General features: G+C 34.5%; 1 protein-coding gene across 1 annotated transcript in view; it reads left to right on the forward strand.

The window, feature by feature from the left end:
- Window positions 1-21173, forward strand: part of SMAP1 (small ArfGAP 1) — a 183076-nt gene that overhangs the window by 109728 nt on the left and 52175 nt on the right. The window contains exon 6 of the mRNA XM_029943467.1: window positions 739-819. Coding sequence (XP_029799327.1) covers window positions 739-819 — 81 coding nt within the window. The remainder of the gene's footprint in view (window positions 1-738; window positions 820-21173) is intronic.

The following is a 21173-nucleotide window of genomic DNA, read 5'->3' on the forward strand; positions in this document are numbered from 1 at the left end:
CTTAACTTTCTAATTTCTGTATAAGTCTAATTACATGAAATAGAAGTTGGTGTTTTGATTTTTTACTTTGCTTTTCTGTTTGGAGTGTCATTGTAACTACTGTATTGTAAATGATGGAAAATAGTTGCATATGTTAAAAAAATTAAAATGGAAGAAAAAGAATCTCAGAATAAAGGGTATATTAATGAAAAAAAAAAAGATTTTGTGTCTCCCTCTTTCTCTCTGCCCCTTCTCCACTTGTGTGCTTGTGCTCTCTCTCTCACATGCTCTCTCTCTCACATGCTCTCTCTCAAAAATAAATAAAGATTAATTTTTTTTTAAATTAAAGTATTTTTCTCTTTTTACTTCATGTTTACATGTTGTAATGTCTTCATCTGGGTGAAGATCTGTGATCTTGCTCGAAGTTCAACATTACAGTTGGTATTAGGAAGCCAAATGTTCTGTAAAGATCCAATGTCAGTTTATTGATTAGGAGTCTCATTTGTTTAAAACAAACTCTAAAATTTCAAAGAAGTTCTAAATAGTTTCACCTCTGTCTTAAATTTCTTAAAAGTTGTTCTTTGTTGTGTTATCAACATGTAATCTCAATAAGAGTATGAAGTTGCTGTGCTTACTTTTATATTTCAGTTTCACTGGATATTGTCATTTTTTAATCCTTCCTTAATTAATTACTGAAATGAATAAAATAAAAATGTTTTTTAAAAACTGAACTTATCAAAACTTTGGTCTGTGTTTTAGAAAGAAAAGGAAAAAAAAAAGGAGGAGAAAAAGAGAGAAAAAGAGCCAGAAAAGCCTGCAAAACCTCTTACGACTGAAAAGGTAAACTTCCTTTAAAAGAAAATCTATTAAGATTACCATCCTGTTTTTATATTCTATGTGAGTGTCTTTTGGGATATTTACAATATGTAAATAATCATTCTGTCAGTATGTTTTGAATCAATATGTGTGCTAAGCATAGCCTTCTAGATTGTCTTAGTCAGTTACATATGTACAAGTATAGATCATGTGACCTCAAGGTCATTCTCTATTAATGACATAATGAATGGTGTTTTTAGTTTTCATGCACTGACTTCAGTGAAAGTTTAGAGAATGAAGAGATCATACTTGAAGGGGCCTTCAGAAAAGACTCCATCCATAGGGGTAAGCATTTAAGGTAGATTTTGAATTGTAGGTAGGATTAAAGTTGAAAGCAAGAATATATCATTTGGAGAGAACACCTTGAAGGCAGGCATAGAAACTAAAAATAGATGAAGTATATTTTGAGAAATAGTAGCGGAGTTTGAAGAAGATGGATGTTTATATAAAGAAAAGTAGTGAAAAAGAATAGTATGGTAGATTGAACTCAAATTGTAGAAGACTTTAAAGTCTAGGTTGATTGTTTCCTGGAGGAAAGACTGTGGGCAGCATTTCCAAGTTTATAAAGTAGAGATGTACTTTATTCAGATGGTTCTTTTGGAAGATTGTTTTGGCAGCAGTGTACAAGATAGATGTGATTAGGCAAACTAGAGGTAAAGAGACCATTAGCTTTTTATTATTTTTTATTTGTTTTATTTATTTATTGAGAGAGAACATTCATGCTTGTACACTTGGCAAGTGGTAGAGGAGCAGAGGGAGAGAATCTTAAGCAGGTTTCATGCCCATTGCAGAGCCTGACTTGGGGGTTGATCTAATGATTTTGAGATCATGACCTGAGCTGATGTAAGAATTGGATGCTTAACTGAGCCACTCAGGTGCCCAGTTATTAGCTTTTTTTTTAATTTTTAAAAATATTTTTTATTTTTGAGGGGGGTGGGTGGAGAGGACAAAGAGAGAAGGAGACACAGAATCCAGAGCAGGCTCCAGGCTCTGAGCTATCAGCACAGAGTCCAACGTGGGGCTCAAATTCACAAACTGCGTAATAAATTGTATCATTTATCTTGAATGTGTCATAGATAAGCTGCTATATAACGCAGCCACTTCAGATAGCTGTGAAATTAGGTGATTAACTAGTTGTTACTTAACTTTCTAATTTCTGTATAAGTCTAATTACATGAAATAGAAGTTGGTGTTTTGATTTTTTACTTCGCTTTTCTGTTTGGAGTGTCATTGTAACTACTGTATTGTAAATGATGGAAAATAATTGCATATGTTAAAAAAATAAATTGTGTTATATTAAAAAAAATTTTTTTTAAATACCAAAAAAATTCACAAACTGCGAATTCATGACCTGAGCCAAAGTTGGATGCTTAATGGACTGAGCCACCCAAGTGCCCTCAGAACATTAGCTTTTTAAAAGGCATTGGTTACATAATTATGGTAGCTTGGCTTTGAATGTTTGATCATGAAAGTATGGAAACCTGGTAAAGGAATTATCAGTAAAGGGAACATCCTTGATAGTTGTTGAAATTTTAAAAAATTGACCTAATGCATGCATAAGTTACATATACAAGGTGTAGCCATTTAAAGCATACAGTGCAGATACATACTGGATCTTTCTCTGCCATTTATTTATTTTAATTTTGTTTTTAATGTTTATTTACTTTTTGAGAGATACAGCACGAATAGGGGAGAAACAGACAGAGGGAGACACAGAATCCAAAGCAGGCTCCAGGCTCTGAGCTGTCAGCACAGAGCACGAAACAGGGCTTGAACTCACAAACTGTGAGATCATGACCTGAGCCAAAGTCGGATGCTTAACCGACTGAGCCACCCAGGTGCCCCTATTTATTTAAGTTTATTTATTTTTGAGAGAGAGAGAAAGTGTGTGTGAGGGAAAGAGAGAGAATCAAAATCAAGCTCCACGTTGTCAGCGTGGAACCCAATGTGATGCTTGAACCCATGGACCTCGATCTAGATGATGACCTGAACCAAAATCAGGAGTCGGTTACTTAACCGACTGAGCCACCCAGGTACCCCTCTCTCACTTATTAAAGCAATATCTACCTTCAAAGACTTGTAAACATGACTTCAGCACTTAAAATGTACCAAGTATCCCAAGACTCCTCAATCCTTTGTATAGCAATCAAACTCTCCACTCTAACCCTTCACCTACCTTCCTTGTGTTCTGTCTCCATTCTTTATACCAATAAGATTTGTCCATTGTCACCTAAACATACTTTCCATCTCTGTTCACTAAATTGCTTTGCCAAGAATGTCCTTTCCTTTCCACTTTTTACCTAAAGTTTATTCATTCTGCTTTTTCCATGAAGCCTCTTTAAATATCTCAACTCAATAACATTTTCCCCTTCCTCAAGGGCAATGTTGTCATATGTTTGATTTTATTACTTCCTATTTATATTATTGTTTAATTGTATTTTCAGATAAATTTCCTTATCTAACACAGATACATAGATATCTCTTGAGATTATGCATCAGTCAGTTAGGGACCTAGTCTTATGTTTCTTTGTATTTCTAATGGTTTCTCTAGTGTAGTAGATACTTAGGATAAATATATGTACATTGATTCATTGGTGTTTTTCATCTCTTAGTGTTTCAATTCCAAGGTCATGCAGAACAGTTAATAAACTGTGGCTTATTACTAAAATTGATTTATTAAATACTAAGTAACACCTTTGCTAAATAGAATTCTTTGCAATATTTATTTGGAATACTTTTAAGTTAAAGTTAATTTTTTTGAATATCGCTTTGTTTTAATGATTATTTAATGAATTAAATTCTTACCTTTAATCAAATTAAATTTAGATGTTAATACTACTTTTTTTGTAATTAAGTTCACAATTATAACTTGGTTACTTAAGTAGCTTTGATTCTCCTCTGGTAACTTTCTCTGTAGCATGCATCAGTAAGCTCTAAATGAAATCTCATAAAATTTCCTGTTTCATTACAAAGAAATTGTAAAATCACTAGTAGATGTTATCTTTTTTGCCCCCAGAAATTGGAAATATCAAAATATCAAAAATCAAAAGTTTTTGTGGTACTTGACAAAATATATCTCCTTTTAAAATATCACATATTTATTTTCTCTTTTTTAAAAAAAACCTTACCATTGAAATATAGTGAGCATTTTGATGTAGTGAACTTGTTTCATAGCCTTGTGTATAAATATTTGCCTTCTGTTGCTTCCTATGAAAAAGGGCCACAAGTTACCTGAGACTGAGTTTGTGGGTTGGGAACTTGAGAAGAGTAGGTCAGGGTATGTGAACAGTGAGAAGCTAGCCTGATTCCAGTATTATTTCCTTTCAACACTTAGGTTTTATTAGACTCAGTTTACACATCATCTGTTATTCTTACTCAACCTACAGTAGGACTCCTGCTTTCAGGTGCCTTGCTGAAAAAATAATCACGTAAAGCGAAACACTTTAGTTCCCATCAAAATTTTGAGGTTAAGATAGCGCAAAGGGTATAAGAAGGAAATATAATTTATTTTATCTTATTTTATTTATTTTTAATGGTTTTTTTTTTTTGAGAGAGAGAGTGGAGCAGGGGAGGGACTGAGAGAAGGGGATGGAACATCTGAAGCGGGCTCTGTGCTGACAGCAGTGAGCCATTGTGGGGCACGAACTCATGAATTGCGCAATCAGGACCTGAGCCTAAGCTGAACACTTAATCAACTGAGCCACCTAGCTGCCCCAAGGAAGATACATTTGGTGGGGTGCCTGAATGCTCATTCAGTTAAGCATCTGACTCTTGGTTTCCGCTCAGATCGTGATCTCACAGTTCATAAGTTTGTGATCTCACAGTTCACGAGTTTGTGGCCCACGCTCGTAGTGCGGAGCCTGCTTGGGATTCTCTCTCTCTGCCCCTCCCCTGCTCCTGTGTGTGTGTGCACAGGCTTGCTCGCTCCCTCCCTCCCTCCCTCTCTCTCTCTCTCTCTCTCTCTCTCTCTCTCTCTCTCTTTCTCTCTCTTTCAAAGTAAATGAAACTTTTTTAAAAAAGCATAACAGTGGGGAAACTGAAAGGAAAATAGTACAAATAAAGAAGCTTTATAGCATATAGGCATTTTCATATGTATGTTTTCATATATATATAGGCATTTTTCTTTATATTCTCTATGAGCTCATATTTTGAGCAGGCATATATAATCTGCAGAGGAAAAATTAGCAGTAATATTGATGAAAGTAGTAGCAATAGTAGTCAGAATAAAATCATCAGTATAAATAGTGGGCTTTATTTTCTCCCATATGCCAGGAACTTATAAGTATACAACTTATGTATATAGTTGTACATATACAATCTGTGTGTAAAGTGACCACCCATATATTCACCATCTAAGTCAGGAAGTAGATCATGGCCAGCATCTCAGAAACTGCCCCCACTCAGTGCCATTCCCAATAAAAAATCACTTCCCTTCTCCAAAGAGGTGATAATTTCTTTGCATTTTACAGATAGTTTTACCTTCTCTGCATGCATTTCTAAGTAGTGTGTTTTTTTATTTTTTAAACATGAATGAAGTGCTATCACAAATAATTCTTTAATATTTTGCTTTTTTTAGTCAATGTTTTATTTATAAAGGTCAAGCATGTTGTATTTATAGATTATTCAGTTAATTGTTTTTTTAAAATTTTTTTTAATGTTTTATTTATTTTTAATACAGAGAGAGACAGAGCATGAGACGGGGAGGGGCAGAGAGAGAAGGAGACACAGAACTGGAAGCAGGCTTCAGGCTCTGAGCTAGCTGTTAGCACAGAGCCTGACGCGGGGCTGGAACCCACGAACGTGAGATCTGACCTGAGCCGAAGCTGGAGGCTTAACCGACTGAGCCACCCAGGCATCCCATTCAGTTAATTGTTTTATAGTATTCCATTATTCCATAGTTTTATATGGAATATAAATATAGTTTTATTTGTATGGACTAAAATTATAATTTTATATGGAATATAAATGTAGTTTATTTATATGGAATATAACTATAGTTTTTTTTTATCCATTTCACTGTTGAGAAACATTTGGATTATATTCAGGCGTTAGCTGTTATAAATCATGCTACTGTGAACACTTTTGTACTTGCATCAAGCATGCATTTCTTTTGGATATTCTTAGGAATATAATTGTTGGGTCATAACCTATCTGTATCTTGAACTTTACTGTAGGATTAAACTGTTTTCCTAATCGTATACTAAATATATTTTGGTCTTGCAGCATTCTTTACAATGTGTGGTGTTTTCAGGGATTTTACTATTTGCAGTCTGGGGAGAATGTTATGGTCTCCCATTGTATTTTTAATGTCAGTTTCCTTCATTACTAATTAGGTCAATTGCATTTTTCAGGATAAAGAGCATCCTTGTCTTATTTCTGACATCAAAGGGAAAGGTTTCATCTTTTCACTTGTGTGTTAATTTTATTTTCACAAAAACTACAGTTATTGTTGGTGGTCCCATTTTTTACATGGAAGAGCTGAGACTCAGAATATATGATTTGCTTATTGTCACCTAGTTTAGTTGGAGAATTATTGAGTCTCATTTGGAAAAAGGATTTTACTTTTTTTTTTAAGGCAGCACATATTAAACTTCATCTCTTATCTCTTCATGTGTTTAAAAGAATAAGGCTTGGTAGTTATTTATTCTAGAATACTTTTTATAAATGCACTTAACAAACTATTAAAGTATTAATAATGGTTCTCGACACATAGCAGTGATAATAAATGTTTACTTAAAAATAAGTTAATTAGAAGGAACCTTAGTACTCTAGTCCAAATCCCTTATTTTATAAAGAAGTAAACTAAATCCTAGAAGGTCCCCGAGTCACCAAGAAGTAACTTAATCAGTGTGAACAATTGTTGACAGCTCAGAGATTTGAACCAGCTTTTCTAACTTAAGTCCCGAATCATGTGTATGTCTTCTAATTTGACATATATGTCTTCAGATTTCCTTCCTGTTGTAAATTTTAGTTCTGTTTTACGTACTATATCGGTTTATAACACTGTCCGGGGTTCCTTAAAAAAAGAACTGTGTGTTCGTATGTCATCTCCTCCCATGTTATTCTGACTAGTGAGTGAATTAATAACTTTTATTGACTTGTTAGCCTCTATTAGGGACTTCTTTCTTTAAATAAGCTTCTTTTCCTTGAGCAGTCTATTTCTTTTGTTTATATTGTATTTTGTACATATTTAAATCTCAGGTTTACATTTTTTGTGGTATGTGAGTATCTCTTACTAGCAGAGTCAGCTAAAGACAAGTTTGCTTTCTTTTCTAAGAGGAGAAAGGTAAAATCTAAACATTTAATGAATCAAGTGATTAATAGAGTAGATGTTTTTGACATTTAAATAGATATCTTTTGTACTTTAGACATTCTGATAGAAAAATGTATAGGTTTAACTCTTTCTAAAATAATTCTGTCATACATTTGACATTTTCTTTTTCTTTTAAAATGTTTGAGAGAGAGAGCTACTGAGCAAGTCTGGGGGAGTAGGAGGGAGAGAGAGAGAGAGAGAGAGAGAGAGAGAGGGAGAGAGAGAGAGAGAGAAAGGACATCCCTAGAAGGCTCCACATTACTAGCACAGAACCTGACACAGGATGTAATCTCATGATTAGGAGCTCAGGACCTGAGCCAGTATTAAGATTTGGATGCTTAACCACCTGCGCCACCCAGGCGCCCCACATCTGACATATCTAATTCATTTAGTTTAAATTTATCTACTAGACTCTCTCCCAAGGAGCCAATGATCTATAAATATGTTCATGTAGATGAGAAGTAGTCTTATAATATAGGAATTTATATGAGTTCTTCCTTCAACTTAAATATTCAGATATTAATTTCTCCTTTGCAAGGTTCTAAGGTTTTTACAGTTTTTCTTCTTTAAAAGATGTTCATGTCAAAATATAGAAAATGGACAAATAGTCAATTTCTTGGTGGTGCTGGTGGGGTTAACCCCTTAATTGTAATTGCTAGTATGCTTATTTTATTGCTGATTATTACAACCCTTCATATGGGTTATTATGGGTCAAGTTATGAAACTTTGAATTGAATGGTAAAAAATCTTTAACATAGAATGAGCAAACTTTTCTATAAAGAACCAGATAGTAAATATTTTAGGCTGTAGACCATAAGGTATCTTTCACAACTACACAATTCTTTCTTTGTAATACAAAAGCCGTAAATGACGTGTTCCAATAAAACTGTACTTAAAGAAACACTCAGTTGAATTTGTTGAGAACGTTCCCTCTCTGCCTCCCCACTGACTGAGAATTAATTGCAGTGGAAGAAGCAGAGTCAGGAAGAGAGCCAGATTCAAGTCCTTGGTCTGTGGTTAACTGTCTCCTTGGCAAAGCCAGTTAACTATAGAACCTCCTGTTCTATTAATAACAAGGTTTTATAAATGATCTCTAGAGGTCCTCTTGGTAATAAATTTAGAATTATTCCATCTACTAAACACAGGGACAGATTCCTAAGATCATTTGAAAATACCCTTAAAGAGGTCTTTTAGTACTCTGCAGGGCTGGTCTTTAGTCAATGATTTCTCCATATTATATCAGACTAGTTTTTCACCCACCATAGTTCTTATCTCTTAATCAGTTGTTTTACTTTTAAAACGCAAAGTCTAATTTAGGAGGAAAGGTAGTTATTCCTAATGCAAGTTACTTTTGTACTTATATAGAACATACATATTACATATGTATATAAAATTTGGAAAAAATGGCTACTTTAAGGCATTTAGGTATTATTTCTGTTTAAATATTTATCAAGTGTTACTGCACCATTGTATTTTTTTTTTAGTTTTTATTTCAATTCCAGTTAGTTAACATACAGTGTAATATTAGTTTGAAGGGTACAGTAGACAAATGCCAGATGATTACACCATTGCTTTTATATGCAAGGGATATAGCAGTAATTCAGATTGTTTTATAAAAGAGAAGAAATTATATTTTCATGGACTTTCTTAAAGTTTCTCTCTGAGGTACTTATAATGAGAGAACACAATTATGTACCTATCTTGGAATACTTTTATGGTTTTATGAACTTAAAATTTTCTTAATGTGCAGTTTTTTAAATTTAAATTTTAGTTAACATACAGTGCAATAATGTATTGAGTAGAGTTCAGTGACTTATCAATACAATACCCAGTGCTCATCACAAGTGCCCTCCTTAATATCTGTCACCCATCTAACCTATCTCCCATCCACCCTCAGTTTCTTCTCTGTCATTGAGAGTCTCTTGTGATTTGTTTCATGTATTTTGTTTCTTAAATTCCACATATGAGTGAAATTATATGGTATTTTCCTTTCTCTGGCTGACTTATTTTCCTTAGCATAATATATTTTAGTTTCATCCACATCATTGCAAATGACAAGATTCATTCTTTCTTGTGGCTGAGAAATATTCCTTTGTATATATGTACCAGCTCTTTTTTAATCCATTCATTAGTCAATGGACATTTCTGCCCTTTCCATAGTTTCCCTGTTGTTGAGTATGTTGCTGTAAACATTGAGGTGGATATAACCCTTTGAGTCTGTATTTTTTTTTTTATCTTTTGGGTAAATACCTAATAGTGCAATTGCTGGATCATAGCATAGTTCTGTTTTTAGTTTCTTGAGGAACCTCCATACTGTTCACTAGAGTGACTGTTCCAGTTTGCTTTTCCACCAACAATGCAAGGTGATTCCTCTTCATCCACATCCTTGCCAACACCTGCTGTTTCTTGTTCTCTTTAATTGTAGCCATTCTGACAGATTTGAGGTAGTATCTCATGATGTTTTGATTTGTATTTCCCTGATGATAAGGGTTGTTGAGCATCTTTTCATGTGTCTGTTAGATAGCTGGATGTCTTCTCTAGAAAAGTGGCTACTCATGTCTTCTGCCCATCTGTTTACTAGGTTATTTGTTTTTTGGTGGTTGAGTTTGATAAGTTCTTCATAGATTTTGGATTGATATTAACCCTTTATCAGAAATGTCATTTGTAAATGTCTTCTTCCATTCTGTAGGCTCTCTTTTAGTTCTCTAGATTGTTTCCTTCCCTGTGCAGAACTTTTTATCTTGATGAAATCCCAGTAGTTCCTGTTTCCTTTTGTCTCCCTTGCCTTCTGCAACATGTCTATTAAGAAGTTGCTGCAGACGAGGTCAAAGAGATTGCTACCTGTGTTCTCCTCTAGGATTTTGATGGTTTCCTGCCTCACATTTAGGTCTTTCATCCATGTTGAATTTACTTTTGTATATGGTATAATAAAGTGGTCCAGTTTTATTCTTCTGCATGTTGATGTCCAGATTTCCCATCACCCTTTGTTGAAGAGACTTTTTTCCATTGAATATTCTTTCCTGCTTTGTCAAAGATGAGTTGACCATATAGTTATGGGTCCATTTCTGGGTCCTCTTTTCTGTTCCATTGATTCTCTATGTCTGTTTTTGTGCCAGTACCATACTGTCTTGATCACTCCAGCTTTAATATAGCTTGGAATCCAGAATCATTACGCCTCCAGTGTTTTCATTTTCAGGATTACTTTGGCTATTCGGTGTCCTTTGTGGTTCCATACAAATTTTAGGTTTTTCCTAGCTCTACAAAAAAAATGCGGGTGGTATTTTGATAGGGATTGTATTAAATGTGTAGATTGCTTTGTGTAGCATAGACATTTTAACAATTTTTGTTCTTCCAATCCATGAGCATGGAATGCTTTTCCATTTCTTTGTGTCCTCTTTAATTTCTTACATCATTATTTTATAGTTTTCAGAGTTAAAACTCTGTAGTTAATGTTATTCCTAGGTGTCTTACTGTTTTTGGTGCAGTTGCAAATGGGATCGATTACTTGATTTCTTTTTCTTTTCCTTGTTACTGCCATATAGAAATGCAACACATTTCTGCATGTTGATTTTATATCCTGTGACTTTTTTGAATTCATGTGTTAATTCTAGCAATTTTTTGGCAGAGTCTTTCAGGTTTTCTCCATAGGGTATCATGTCATCTGTAAGTAGTAAAAGTTTGACTTCTTCCTTAACAGTTTGAATGACTTTTATTTCTTTTTGTTTGATTGCTGAGGCTAAGACTTCCAGTTCTGTATTAAAAGGTTATGGTGAGAGTGGACACCCTTCTATTGTTCCTGACCATACTGAGAAGGCTCTCAGTTTTGCCCCATTGAGGATGATATTAGTTGTGGGTCTTTCATATATGGCCTTCATAATGTTGAGGTATGATGGTGAGGTGTGTTCCATCTATTCCTGCTTTGTTGAGGGTTTTTATCCAGAATGGATACTGTATTTTGTCAGATGCTTTTCCTGAATCTGTTGAGTGGATCATTTGGTTCTTATCCTTTCTTTTATTAATGTGGTGAATCACGTTGATTGATTTGTGAATATTGAACCAGACCTACAGCCCAGAAATAAATACCACTTGATCATGGTGAATAAGTCTTTTGCTGTCCTGTTAAGTTTGATTTGCTAGTATTTTGTTGAGAATTTTTGCATCCATGTTCATCAGGGATATTGGTCTGTAATCCTCGTTTTTAGTGGGGTCTGGTTTTGAACTCAAAACTGGCTGGCTTTGTAGAATGAGTTTGGAAGTTTTCTTCTATTACTATTTTTTGGAACCGTTTGAGAAGAATATGTATTAACTCTTCTTTAAATGTCTTGTAGAATTATCCTGGGACTCCATCTGGCCCAAGACTTGATTTTTGAGAGATATTTGATTCCTGGTTATTTTAATTTTTTTATTTTTTTGCTGGTTATGAGTCTTTTATTAAAAATATTTTATTTCTATTTTATTCATTTATTTTATTTAATTTATCTAATTTTATTTTAGTTGGAGAGTACAAGTTGGGGAGAGGATTAAATGGAATGAGAAGAGAGAGTCAGTCAGTCTTAAGCAGGCTCCACGTGGGGCTTATTCCCATGACCCTGGGATCATGACCTGAGCTGAAATCAGGAGTTAGACACTCAGTTGACTGAGCCACTCAGGCACCACTATTTCTTTATTAAGTACAGTATTACCTATTCAGTAGGAAAAAAATATGCAAATAAGCAAAACATTTAAAAAACATGTAATGTCTCATAGACCTTCTAAGGATGACTATTGTAAACAATTTGCATGATAATATTTTTTAATGTTCATTTATTTTTGAGAGAAGGAGAGAGAGAGAGAGTGAGATCAAGTAGGAGAGGCAGAGAGAGAGGCGGACAGGATTGGAAGCATGCTTAGGGCTGACAGCAGAGAACCTGACGTGGGGCTTGAACTCATGAACTGCAAGATCATGACCTGAGCCATCCTGGCACCCCCAATTTGTGTTATAATTTTCTATGCTTGTGTGCATATTTGTGTATGTACTTACTGGTATATCCCTTGGAGGGGGCTTTAGTTTAAAAGAGATTATTGACAATGGCATGTGGTCCCCAAAGTATGTGTTATATAATTTTTTTAAATGTGAGACTTAAAAAGTATTTCTTATGAAGATATTTGCCGCTGGCTTCTTGAAAGTCATGAAAGAAAAATCAGTTCACAAAATTTATCAATGTAGAATAAAAAAATCCCGGGAAGGAAAGTTCTCTTGAGAAGCAGTAATATTATGGGAAAGAGAGGTCTCCTTCTTTTGATAATACTATCATTAAAAAGTTTATCTCAAGATCTGAAAAGTATTTAACTCTTAAGAAGATAATATAAATGAATATTGATTTCTTAAATTAGTTGGTAAAGGAACACACCAGCAAAGTTGCTTTTTTGGACCACATCTTTTATGTTGCTAAAACTTAAAAGTATATTTTTACTTGCTAAATATAAGTGATTTAATCTTTCAATATATGCAAAAAAGATAATTGCAAAATCTGCTGAACTTGAAATTTCAGTACAACCATGTAAAAGTAAGCAGCAGTTGTAAATCATATAAACTGTTCTTAGTAAAAAATTAAAGTTAAATTAAGTGGCTCATTGCCAGATGCTATACTATATTGATAAGTTTTATTTTTTAGCAATCTGATGGAGACATTGACAGCCACCAAGCACTCAAAAGTAATTAAGGCTAAATGTGATACATGAGTGCATTTGAGAATAAGATATTTCCAATAATTAATGCTTTTATAGAAATCACAGAAACATATAGTCTAGGTGAATAAGCATAGCAGATGTCTCACAAAGCATTTTTATAAGTGGGTTTGGAAGAGTCCTTATATTTTCCACAAATTATTTTATTCGCTGCTTAAGGCTCAACCTTAAAGAGTAGTTTGATAGTAATATTTTGTTTTTAGATTTAAAAAACAGTAATAGGTGCAATATCACTGCACATTAGGCTTAGAAAGCATTTTAGTGCAGTTTCTGTTACCTAAGTTTTACTAAGGTATAGATTGCTAGTTGCTATTGAGAACTTCCTATCTTTCTTTAATTATTAAGTACCTTTTAAAAAATTAATAATTTTTCATTGAAAAAGAAAAGTCACAGTGCTGTGCCTAAGTAAAAAGATCATATGTCCTGTGTAATAAATTTATAGTCACTATTATTTAACCAAGAGATAGGATAGATAAAAAAATTTAGTGGATTTTTAATAGCCTCTCCCTTTTTCTTCCCTATAGTATCCATACCATATATATATATTTTTTAAAATATTTATTTTTGGGAGACAGAGTGCAAACAGGGGAGGGCCCAAGAGAGAGGGAGACACAGAATTTGAAACAGGCTCCAGGTTCCGAGCTGTCAGCACAGAGCCCGACATGGGCTTGAGCCAAAGAAGCACAGGATCATGACCTGGGCCGAAGTTGGAAGCTTAACTGACTGAGCCACCCAGGTGTCCCCATACCATATATATTTTTAATAAGTTAAAAAACATGCATAAGGAAAACAAAAAAATAACCATCACCACATATCTGACTACTTAGAAAAAATTATCACTAACATTTTGATGTTTATCCTCCTTGATTGTTTTCCATGGAAATATGTATATCTACTTGGGATCATACTGTACATATTATTTTATAATCTACTGTCTTCCTCTGTCATTTAACAGTGTCTTGTTAAATCTTGAATATCCCTTCTTCTTGATATATATATTTTTAAATCTTTAATAACATTCCATTGAATGGATATATGGTAATTCCTCTGAGTACAGTAAGTTTCTTTTAAAAATGTATCTCTTAAGGTGGGACGTCTGAGTGGCTCAGTCCGTTAAGCATCTGACTTCATCTCAGGTCATTATCTCAGGGTTTGTGAGTTCAAGCCCTGTGTCAGGTTCTGTACTGACAGCTCAGAGCTCAGAGCTCATTTTGGAATTCGTGCCTCCCTTTCTCTCTGCTCCTACCCTGCTCATGCTCTGTCTCTCTATCTCTCTCCTTCAGAAATAAATAATAATTCTAAAGAAAAATGTATCTCTTGAGTAATGAAAATATGTATATATAACCAGTGTACACCTATATGATAACTTCTTAGGATCAAATTTTAAAACTGGACTTGCTATATCAAGGAATATGGACTTTTAAAAAGTCTTTTGAAAAATATTAACAAACCCCTTGAAAACAAAGTTGGAAGAACCTAGAGTAGGTTAGAAGACTTTAATTTGATTCTTAGTTCTGCTATTATCTAAATATCTGAACATTCTGAAGTTAGTCTCCTCAAAAATATATCTATCAATTCAGTGGGCATTTTATTTTACTTTTTAAAGTTTTTTAATGTTTTTATTTATTTTTGAGAGACAGAGAGAGACCATAAGCAGGGGAGGGGCAAGGCAAAGAGAGACAGAAAGGGAGACACAGAATCCAAAGCAGGCTCTAGGCTCTGAGCTGTCACCACAGAGCCCGACATGGGGCTCGAACCCATGAGCTGTGAGATCATAACCTGTGCTGAAGTTGGACGCTTAACCAACTGAACCACCCAAGCATCCCAATTCACTGGGTGTTTTAGTGTCTACCACATACTAAAAACTATTTTAGGAACTAGAGATAGAGTGGTAAGGGATGTCCTGGTGTCTTACAGAATTGTCCTAACAATCCAGAATGTCTTCAGACATTGCTGGATGTCCCCTCAGGACAAAATTCTCCTCCTCTCAGAATCACTAATTCACATTGTGAATCCATGAAACTGGATCTTGATGCCATTTGTCATCTTCTAGAATATTATTTTTATAGTAGTTACAAATATTTGTCTAGCACAAGATCTAAACTTTTGTAATGCCCTGGATATGGTAATGCATACTTCCTGGTATACTTTTTTTCTTTTAATTAAAAACTACTTTTATAAGTGCATAAAAACTCCCAAGATTATTTCTTTACATTAATATTTTTCTTCTTTACCTTATTCGTTTTTAAACATTTCTAGTTTGTAGGCTTAAAAAAATTTTTTTTTAATGTTTATTTTGAATCACTTCTCGACCTTTTGGGTAAGATCAAGTGTAATGTTTATTTTTGAGAGGGAGAGAGAGAGAGAGTGCAAGTAGGGGAGGGTAAAGAGAGAGGGAGACACAGAATTTGAAGTTGGCTCCAGGCTTCAAGCTGTCAGCACAGAGCCCAACATAGAGCTTGAACTCACAAACCATGATACCAACCTGAGCCGGTCAGACACTCAACCAACTGAGCCAGCCAGGTGCCCCTTCTTTGCCTTATTTATCCCTTAATTCATCTGGTGGCATTTGACTTTAAACAATATAGTCTGACTAGAAAGTAAAAAATATGCAATAATGAAGGCACAAGGTATTTCTCCACTCACATGGGAGGCACTCGTGTACTAATTTTTAAAGGGTATCCACTTATATACAGTAAAGGAACCCCTGGCCTTGGGGTTTCCAGCTCTCCCTGCTTCGTAGCCTGTCAAAAAATGGCTGTTCTATATACACATTTCTTTTAGAGTTCATTCTTGCCTTGATTTATGGCTCCCATTATTATTATTATTATTATTATTATTATTATTATTATTATATTTAATACTATTAGCTGTGGATCTAGAGGAATAGGTACTCCCTTTTTTCTTTTTCTTTCTTTCTTTTTTTTTTGGAGAGGTATTACTCCACAAATGTATTCTGAGTGGTTTTTATATGTAGATGACAAAACAAGTCTTATCATTTCATAGTTACTACATGGTATGAAAATCCTTAGGATCTGATGAGGACATTGGTAGCAGTGAATATTGATAACCTTATAGAGATGACTATGCAGTCTTTGTTTTCCCCATTTGTACCCAGTGTTCTCCAGACCTTGCATCATTTGAAACTTTACCTTTTAGCTTCATAGGCTGTACAGCTTTGATCAGATATCATTAGAACCTTGAGGTATGCACTGTATTTTACATCCTGTTTCTTCATTTCACCTGAATTCCTGTTCTCTGAGCATGCCATTGACTTCTTAATCCCACCCACACCCAGCCCCCTCCTGTCTTATAAAGCATGACAGCCAGGTGGGAGTTCTTTTCCGGCTACTCTGATATTTTGTGTGATTTAAGTGTAAGGTTGATAAAAGTAATCTTACAATGGATTTGGGGTGACAGTTTGGTTACTTTCAAGTATATCAAATGCTACCACTATTTTGCATCCAGATACTGAGATTTAGAAAGATACCTTGAAAAATTTTGGAAGTATTTGGATTGAAGGTAGCAACTACCACTAGGATATCTACAGTGTTTAGTCACACTGAAAGGTTGGAAGAAATATAAAAATGATGAAAACTGAGCTTACCATCAAGAATCTTAAAATTCAGAAAGAGCAAGTGATTGAAATGGGAACGATATGAAAAATAACATTAACAAATGGCTGATACAGTACAACAGGAGAGGTGTAGAGTTACAGAAGTGAGAAATAACATGTTGGAATTAGTAGGAAAGTTTTCATGGTAGTGGTTACATTTGACATGAGCTTTGGGAGATTGTTAGGAAAGAGGAGGAAAGGGTAATAAGCCACGGGAATAGCATGACAAATGACAAATTGTAAGGCATATTTTGGCAATAAATAATCTGGTTTAAGTAGACTATAGGACAATAATGGGGTATAAGACAAAGATAATATTGAGAAAACCGTATGTTTCTTGATAAACAGTGTATCACTTCTGATTTTGAATACAGAACTATATGATTTTAGCAATTATTTAATAAGATGATATCCTGGCTGCAGAATGTATGATGTACTGAAGGAAGGAGTAGCAATGAACTATAGTCCAAGCCAGAGATTATTGAGGTTTGAATGTAGAGTGCTACCTTTATAAAAGTAGACTAGCCTGCATCATTTCATCCATATATATTTCATTATATATCTCTAAAAGGTAAAGTTTCTTTAAAAAAAAAAACCACATCAACTGCCATCACATATACTAAAAGAGTCGTTCCCTGTTACTCACTAAATACCTTATAGTGTTCAGATTTCTAATTATCTCCTATAAGTCATGAGTTTTTTTCTCCGTTTGCTAGTTTGTATCAAAGTGCAGATCAAGTTGGTATCAAGCTTTTTAAACTGGTAATTCTTTCTTCACCTCTTCTTTTTCCTTGTAATTTACTTACTGTGGGGGAAAAGGGTGTCTTTTTCTTTTCAACAATATGAATTTTGCTGATTTGCATTTCCATAGTTCTTTTGGCCTTTGTATTTCCTATAATTAGGTAGTTGGATGCCCATCTGATTTTTTAAGATTTATAATCATTTTTCCATCAGGAAATAATATCTGGCTGTTTCTCCTCTTGAGATGTTAGCCCATTTACTTTTACTACCTACTTCCAGGAATTTATTAGGGGCTGCAAAATGGTGATATTCTAATTCTGTTAGTTCTTTTTCATTTAGCAATTGAAATACTTCTAGTTTTGGTTACCTGGTCATATAATTCATATAGGAAAGGCAGCTTCATCCTTTCCCTTAATCTAACAGTTTTCAAAATAATGAGTTGACTCATTAGCATCCTTCAGTTATGTACAAGTAGGTTTTCTTTTTTTAGTCTCATTATGTATTCATTAATTAAATGTATAGAGTGTGGTCTATCCTGAAGTTATTATCCTTTGATAATAAGGCTCCTGAGCCTTTTGTGTGTGTGTGTGTGTGTGTGTGTGTGTGTGTGATGCTACTGTAAGTAGTATGATATTTTCCTTGGTATTTGGTATGATAATTGTTTTAAACTTATCGTGTACATTGCCTGCCCCAGACCTATAATCAGCCATTTTCCTAGGGAGCCCTGGTTCCCTTTAGTGGAGAAGGGTATTTAATTACCACAGTGTAGGTCCTAGAAGTGTTCATTGTCAGTCTTTGTGTGTGTGTGTGTGTGAGTGTGTGTGTGTGTGTGTGTGTGTATACATATAGTTTCTCAAATTTAAATTGCTTACTCTCTCCACTTGTCATTTTATAGAAAAAAAAAGTTGTGACTAGAGATAGCAAATGAAGAACAGATTGTGGATTTGAATTTAGAACTCCATAGTTTACTGTTTTCTTAGTTAAAAACATAATGGGTCCCCAAACTGAGTAGCCAACAATGACTTTGTTAGATTTGTGACCTGTTGCTTAAGAACCGTAGGCAGCAGGTATTTATTTACATTACCATTTCTCCAGTATTTTCACTTTTCTCCCTTTGTAAATTGTATTTTTAAATATGCTAGTACATTAAAAATTGATAGGGTATACTCAAATCTTGTTTGTAATGAAAGCCTATTTCTGTGGTTTTTATTTTATGCTGTTTTGCCACAAACAAACGTATTTGCAAACAAAACAGTACTCAGGAACTTGTTATAAATAGAGATTTCTTTCAGCAATTGGCATCCAGGAGATATGCTTGGTTTAGGACGTTGACTTAGAGGTTTGTTTATCAGACCTGCTTTCCCCAGTTTTCTCTTTCTTCCTGGCTTCCTAATCCTCATTCTTTAAGAGGAAGAAGAAAAGCTGGGCTGGAGAACACGATCTGTGGTAGTGGAAGTGTATCCCCAAAGAATCTTGGCATTCTTCAAACTGTGTTGGAATGTTTACTACTGACGTATAATACATGATAGTCTTTTTATTTCCAGTTTGTGGAAAAACCATGCTAATAACATTTTCCAATTACAAATTTTTTTACCATGCTATTTTTTTAAATAATAGTTTTATTGAGATATAATTTATATATTCACCTATTCATATGTACAATTAAGTGGTTTCTACTATATTTTTAGAGTTGCACAGCCATAATTGTTCTCCAATTTTAGAACACCTTCATCACCCCCAAAACATCCCTTAGGTATTAGCAGTCACCCATGGCAACCACTAATCTTTCTGTCTCTATGGATTTCTATTATAGATATTTTACATAAATGGTATCTTACAGCTTATGGTATTTTGTGTCTGGCTTCTCTTTTTAGCATCTTGTTTTTAATGTCATAGCATGTGACAGTAGTCTATTTTCTTGCAGTATATTTTGTGGTTGTAATTATGGAGCAGAGAAGCAGTTTTTTTCATCAACAAAATTGTGAGCTGAGGTTTAAAAAATATCATGTTTTAATGATGCAAGAGTAGGAAGAACCAGAAGTAGCCATTTATTAGGGAGACATTTGAAATCTGGATTCAGAATTTACAAGGCCCGTAAATTCCATGTCCATACATGTTTCATTCAAAGAATATTTCCCATTTAAGGCCTATATACTGTCAAAACCAGAAACATGTGGACTGTATTTCAGTTTGTACTGAAATTTTTAACGTAGCTTTCTATTCTTTCTTTATATTTCTCTAAAGAAAGCATAAAATGACTTGAAAATATAAAAAAAAAATTATATGAGTTGCTTAGACCTAGATGGTAAGTGATGGGAACTGTTTATCCTTAAAAAACTGATAATTAAATTGATTGCTAAATGGAAGTATCTGTGATACAATTTTCATTGGGACAGAATATGTTGACACCTGTCAGAATAATAGTAATATTTGTAAAATTTTGAAATAGGGCACCACATAATTATTTCTTAAAACTTAATAAGAAAGGGACATTCTGCTGAGTTGGCATTAATATGCCTCTACTTAGGATCATTTTACAAAGACTTTTCTTAGCTCCTGGTTTCAGGCATTGGACTGGTTTCAAAAACCCCTGTTGTTCTGTATTTCCTACCCAGAGGGCTGTATATAGGCCAGTGACTTCAGTTGTCCTTCTGGTTTGCCTTTACATTTGATTTCTGTCCCAGGAAAAGATGTTCACCTCAATCCTGAGCCTGACCAATCTGTGGGTTTTCCCACATAATACTTTTTCATGTGTTTGAAGCTGAAGAGATGTGATTAATGATGAAATTCTGGAGCCGTGTTAGCTGTAGAATGTTATACGTGAAAACAAACTTAAGAATGTCTTCCTTTGATTAAGTAAATGTGACACACTAAGATATATACTGAATCGTCATTTACCATAGGCAAGCAGTATCTATTGGATATATCAGTAGGAAGAAAAAAAGGATATATCAACAGAGATATTGTTTATAGATTTTCATATCATGTTTCTATACAGTAAGATGTAGAGAAAGAAGGGAGAAAAAACTATTTGATTTGATGGTGACAGGTATCGTATGTCTTGGTACAGAGACTAGAGACAGATTGTGAAACTATGTATTATCCAAGGTAATTTTGAGCCAGTGAGAGAACTTCTGTCTAGTTCAGTGTGTGTTTGTGTGTGTGTGTGTATGTGTGTATGTTTCCCTTTCAGATGTATATTCCATTTAGATACCTATATATGGATATACATTTATGTTTCCCCTTTTAATTTTAAAGAGTTTACTTTTTTATAAATAGGCATTATTTAGAAGCCTTTTTTTACCACTATAGAAGAATTCTTAAATAAGCAGTTAAATTTCTAAGCTCTTCTACTTTTTATTTATTTTTTTTCCCATAATATTTTGTCAAATTGTTTTCCATATAACACCCAGTGCTCTTCCCCTTAAGTGCCCTCCACCATCACCACCACCTCTTATACCCCCTCCCCCTTCCCCTTCAACTCTCAGTTCATTTTCAGCATTCAATAGTCTCTCAAGTTTGGCATCCCTCTCTCTCCCCAACTCTCTCTCCCTCCTGCTCTCCCCCTGATTCTCCATTAGGTCTCTCCTGTTTTCCTGCTAGACCTATGAGTGCAAACATATGGTTTCTGACCTTCTCTGCCTGTCTTACTTCGCTCAGCAGGACACCCTCAAGGTCCATCCACTTTCCTACAAAAGGCCACATGTCATTCCCTCTCATTGCCATGTAGTACTCCATCGTGAATATATACCACATCTTCTTGATCCATTCATCAGGTGATGGACATTTCGGCTCCTTCCATGTTTTGGCTATTGTTGACATTGCTGCTATGAACATTGGGGTACATGTGCTCCTATGCATCAGCATTTCTGTCTCTCTTGGGTAAATCCCCAGCAATGCTATTGCTGGGTCATAAGGGAG

This window comes from Suricata suricatta, chromosome 7 (genome assembly GCF_006229205.1).
Source record: "Suricata suricatta isolate VVHF042 chromosome 7, meerkat_22Aug2017_6uvM2_HiC, whole genome shotgun sequence".
NCBI classification, from domain to species: domain Eukaryota; kingdom Metazoa; phylum Chordata; class Mammalia; order Carnivora; family Herpestidae; genus Suricata; species Suricata suricatta.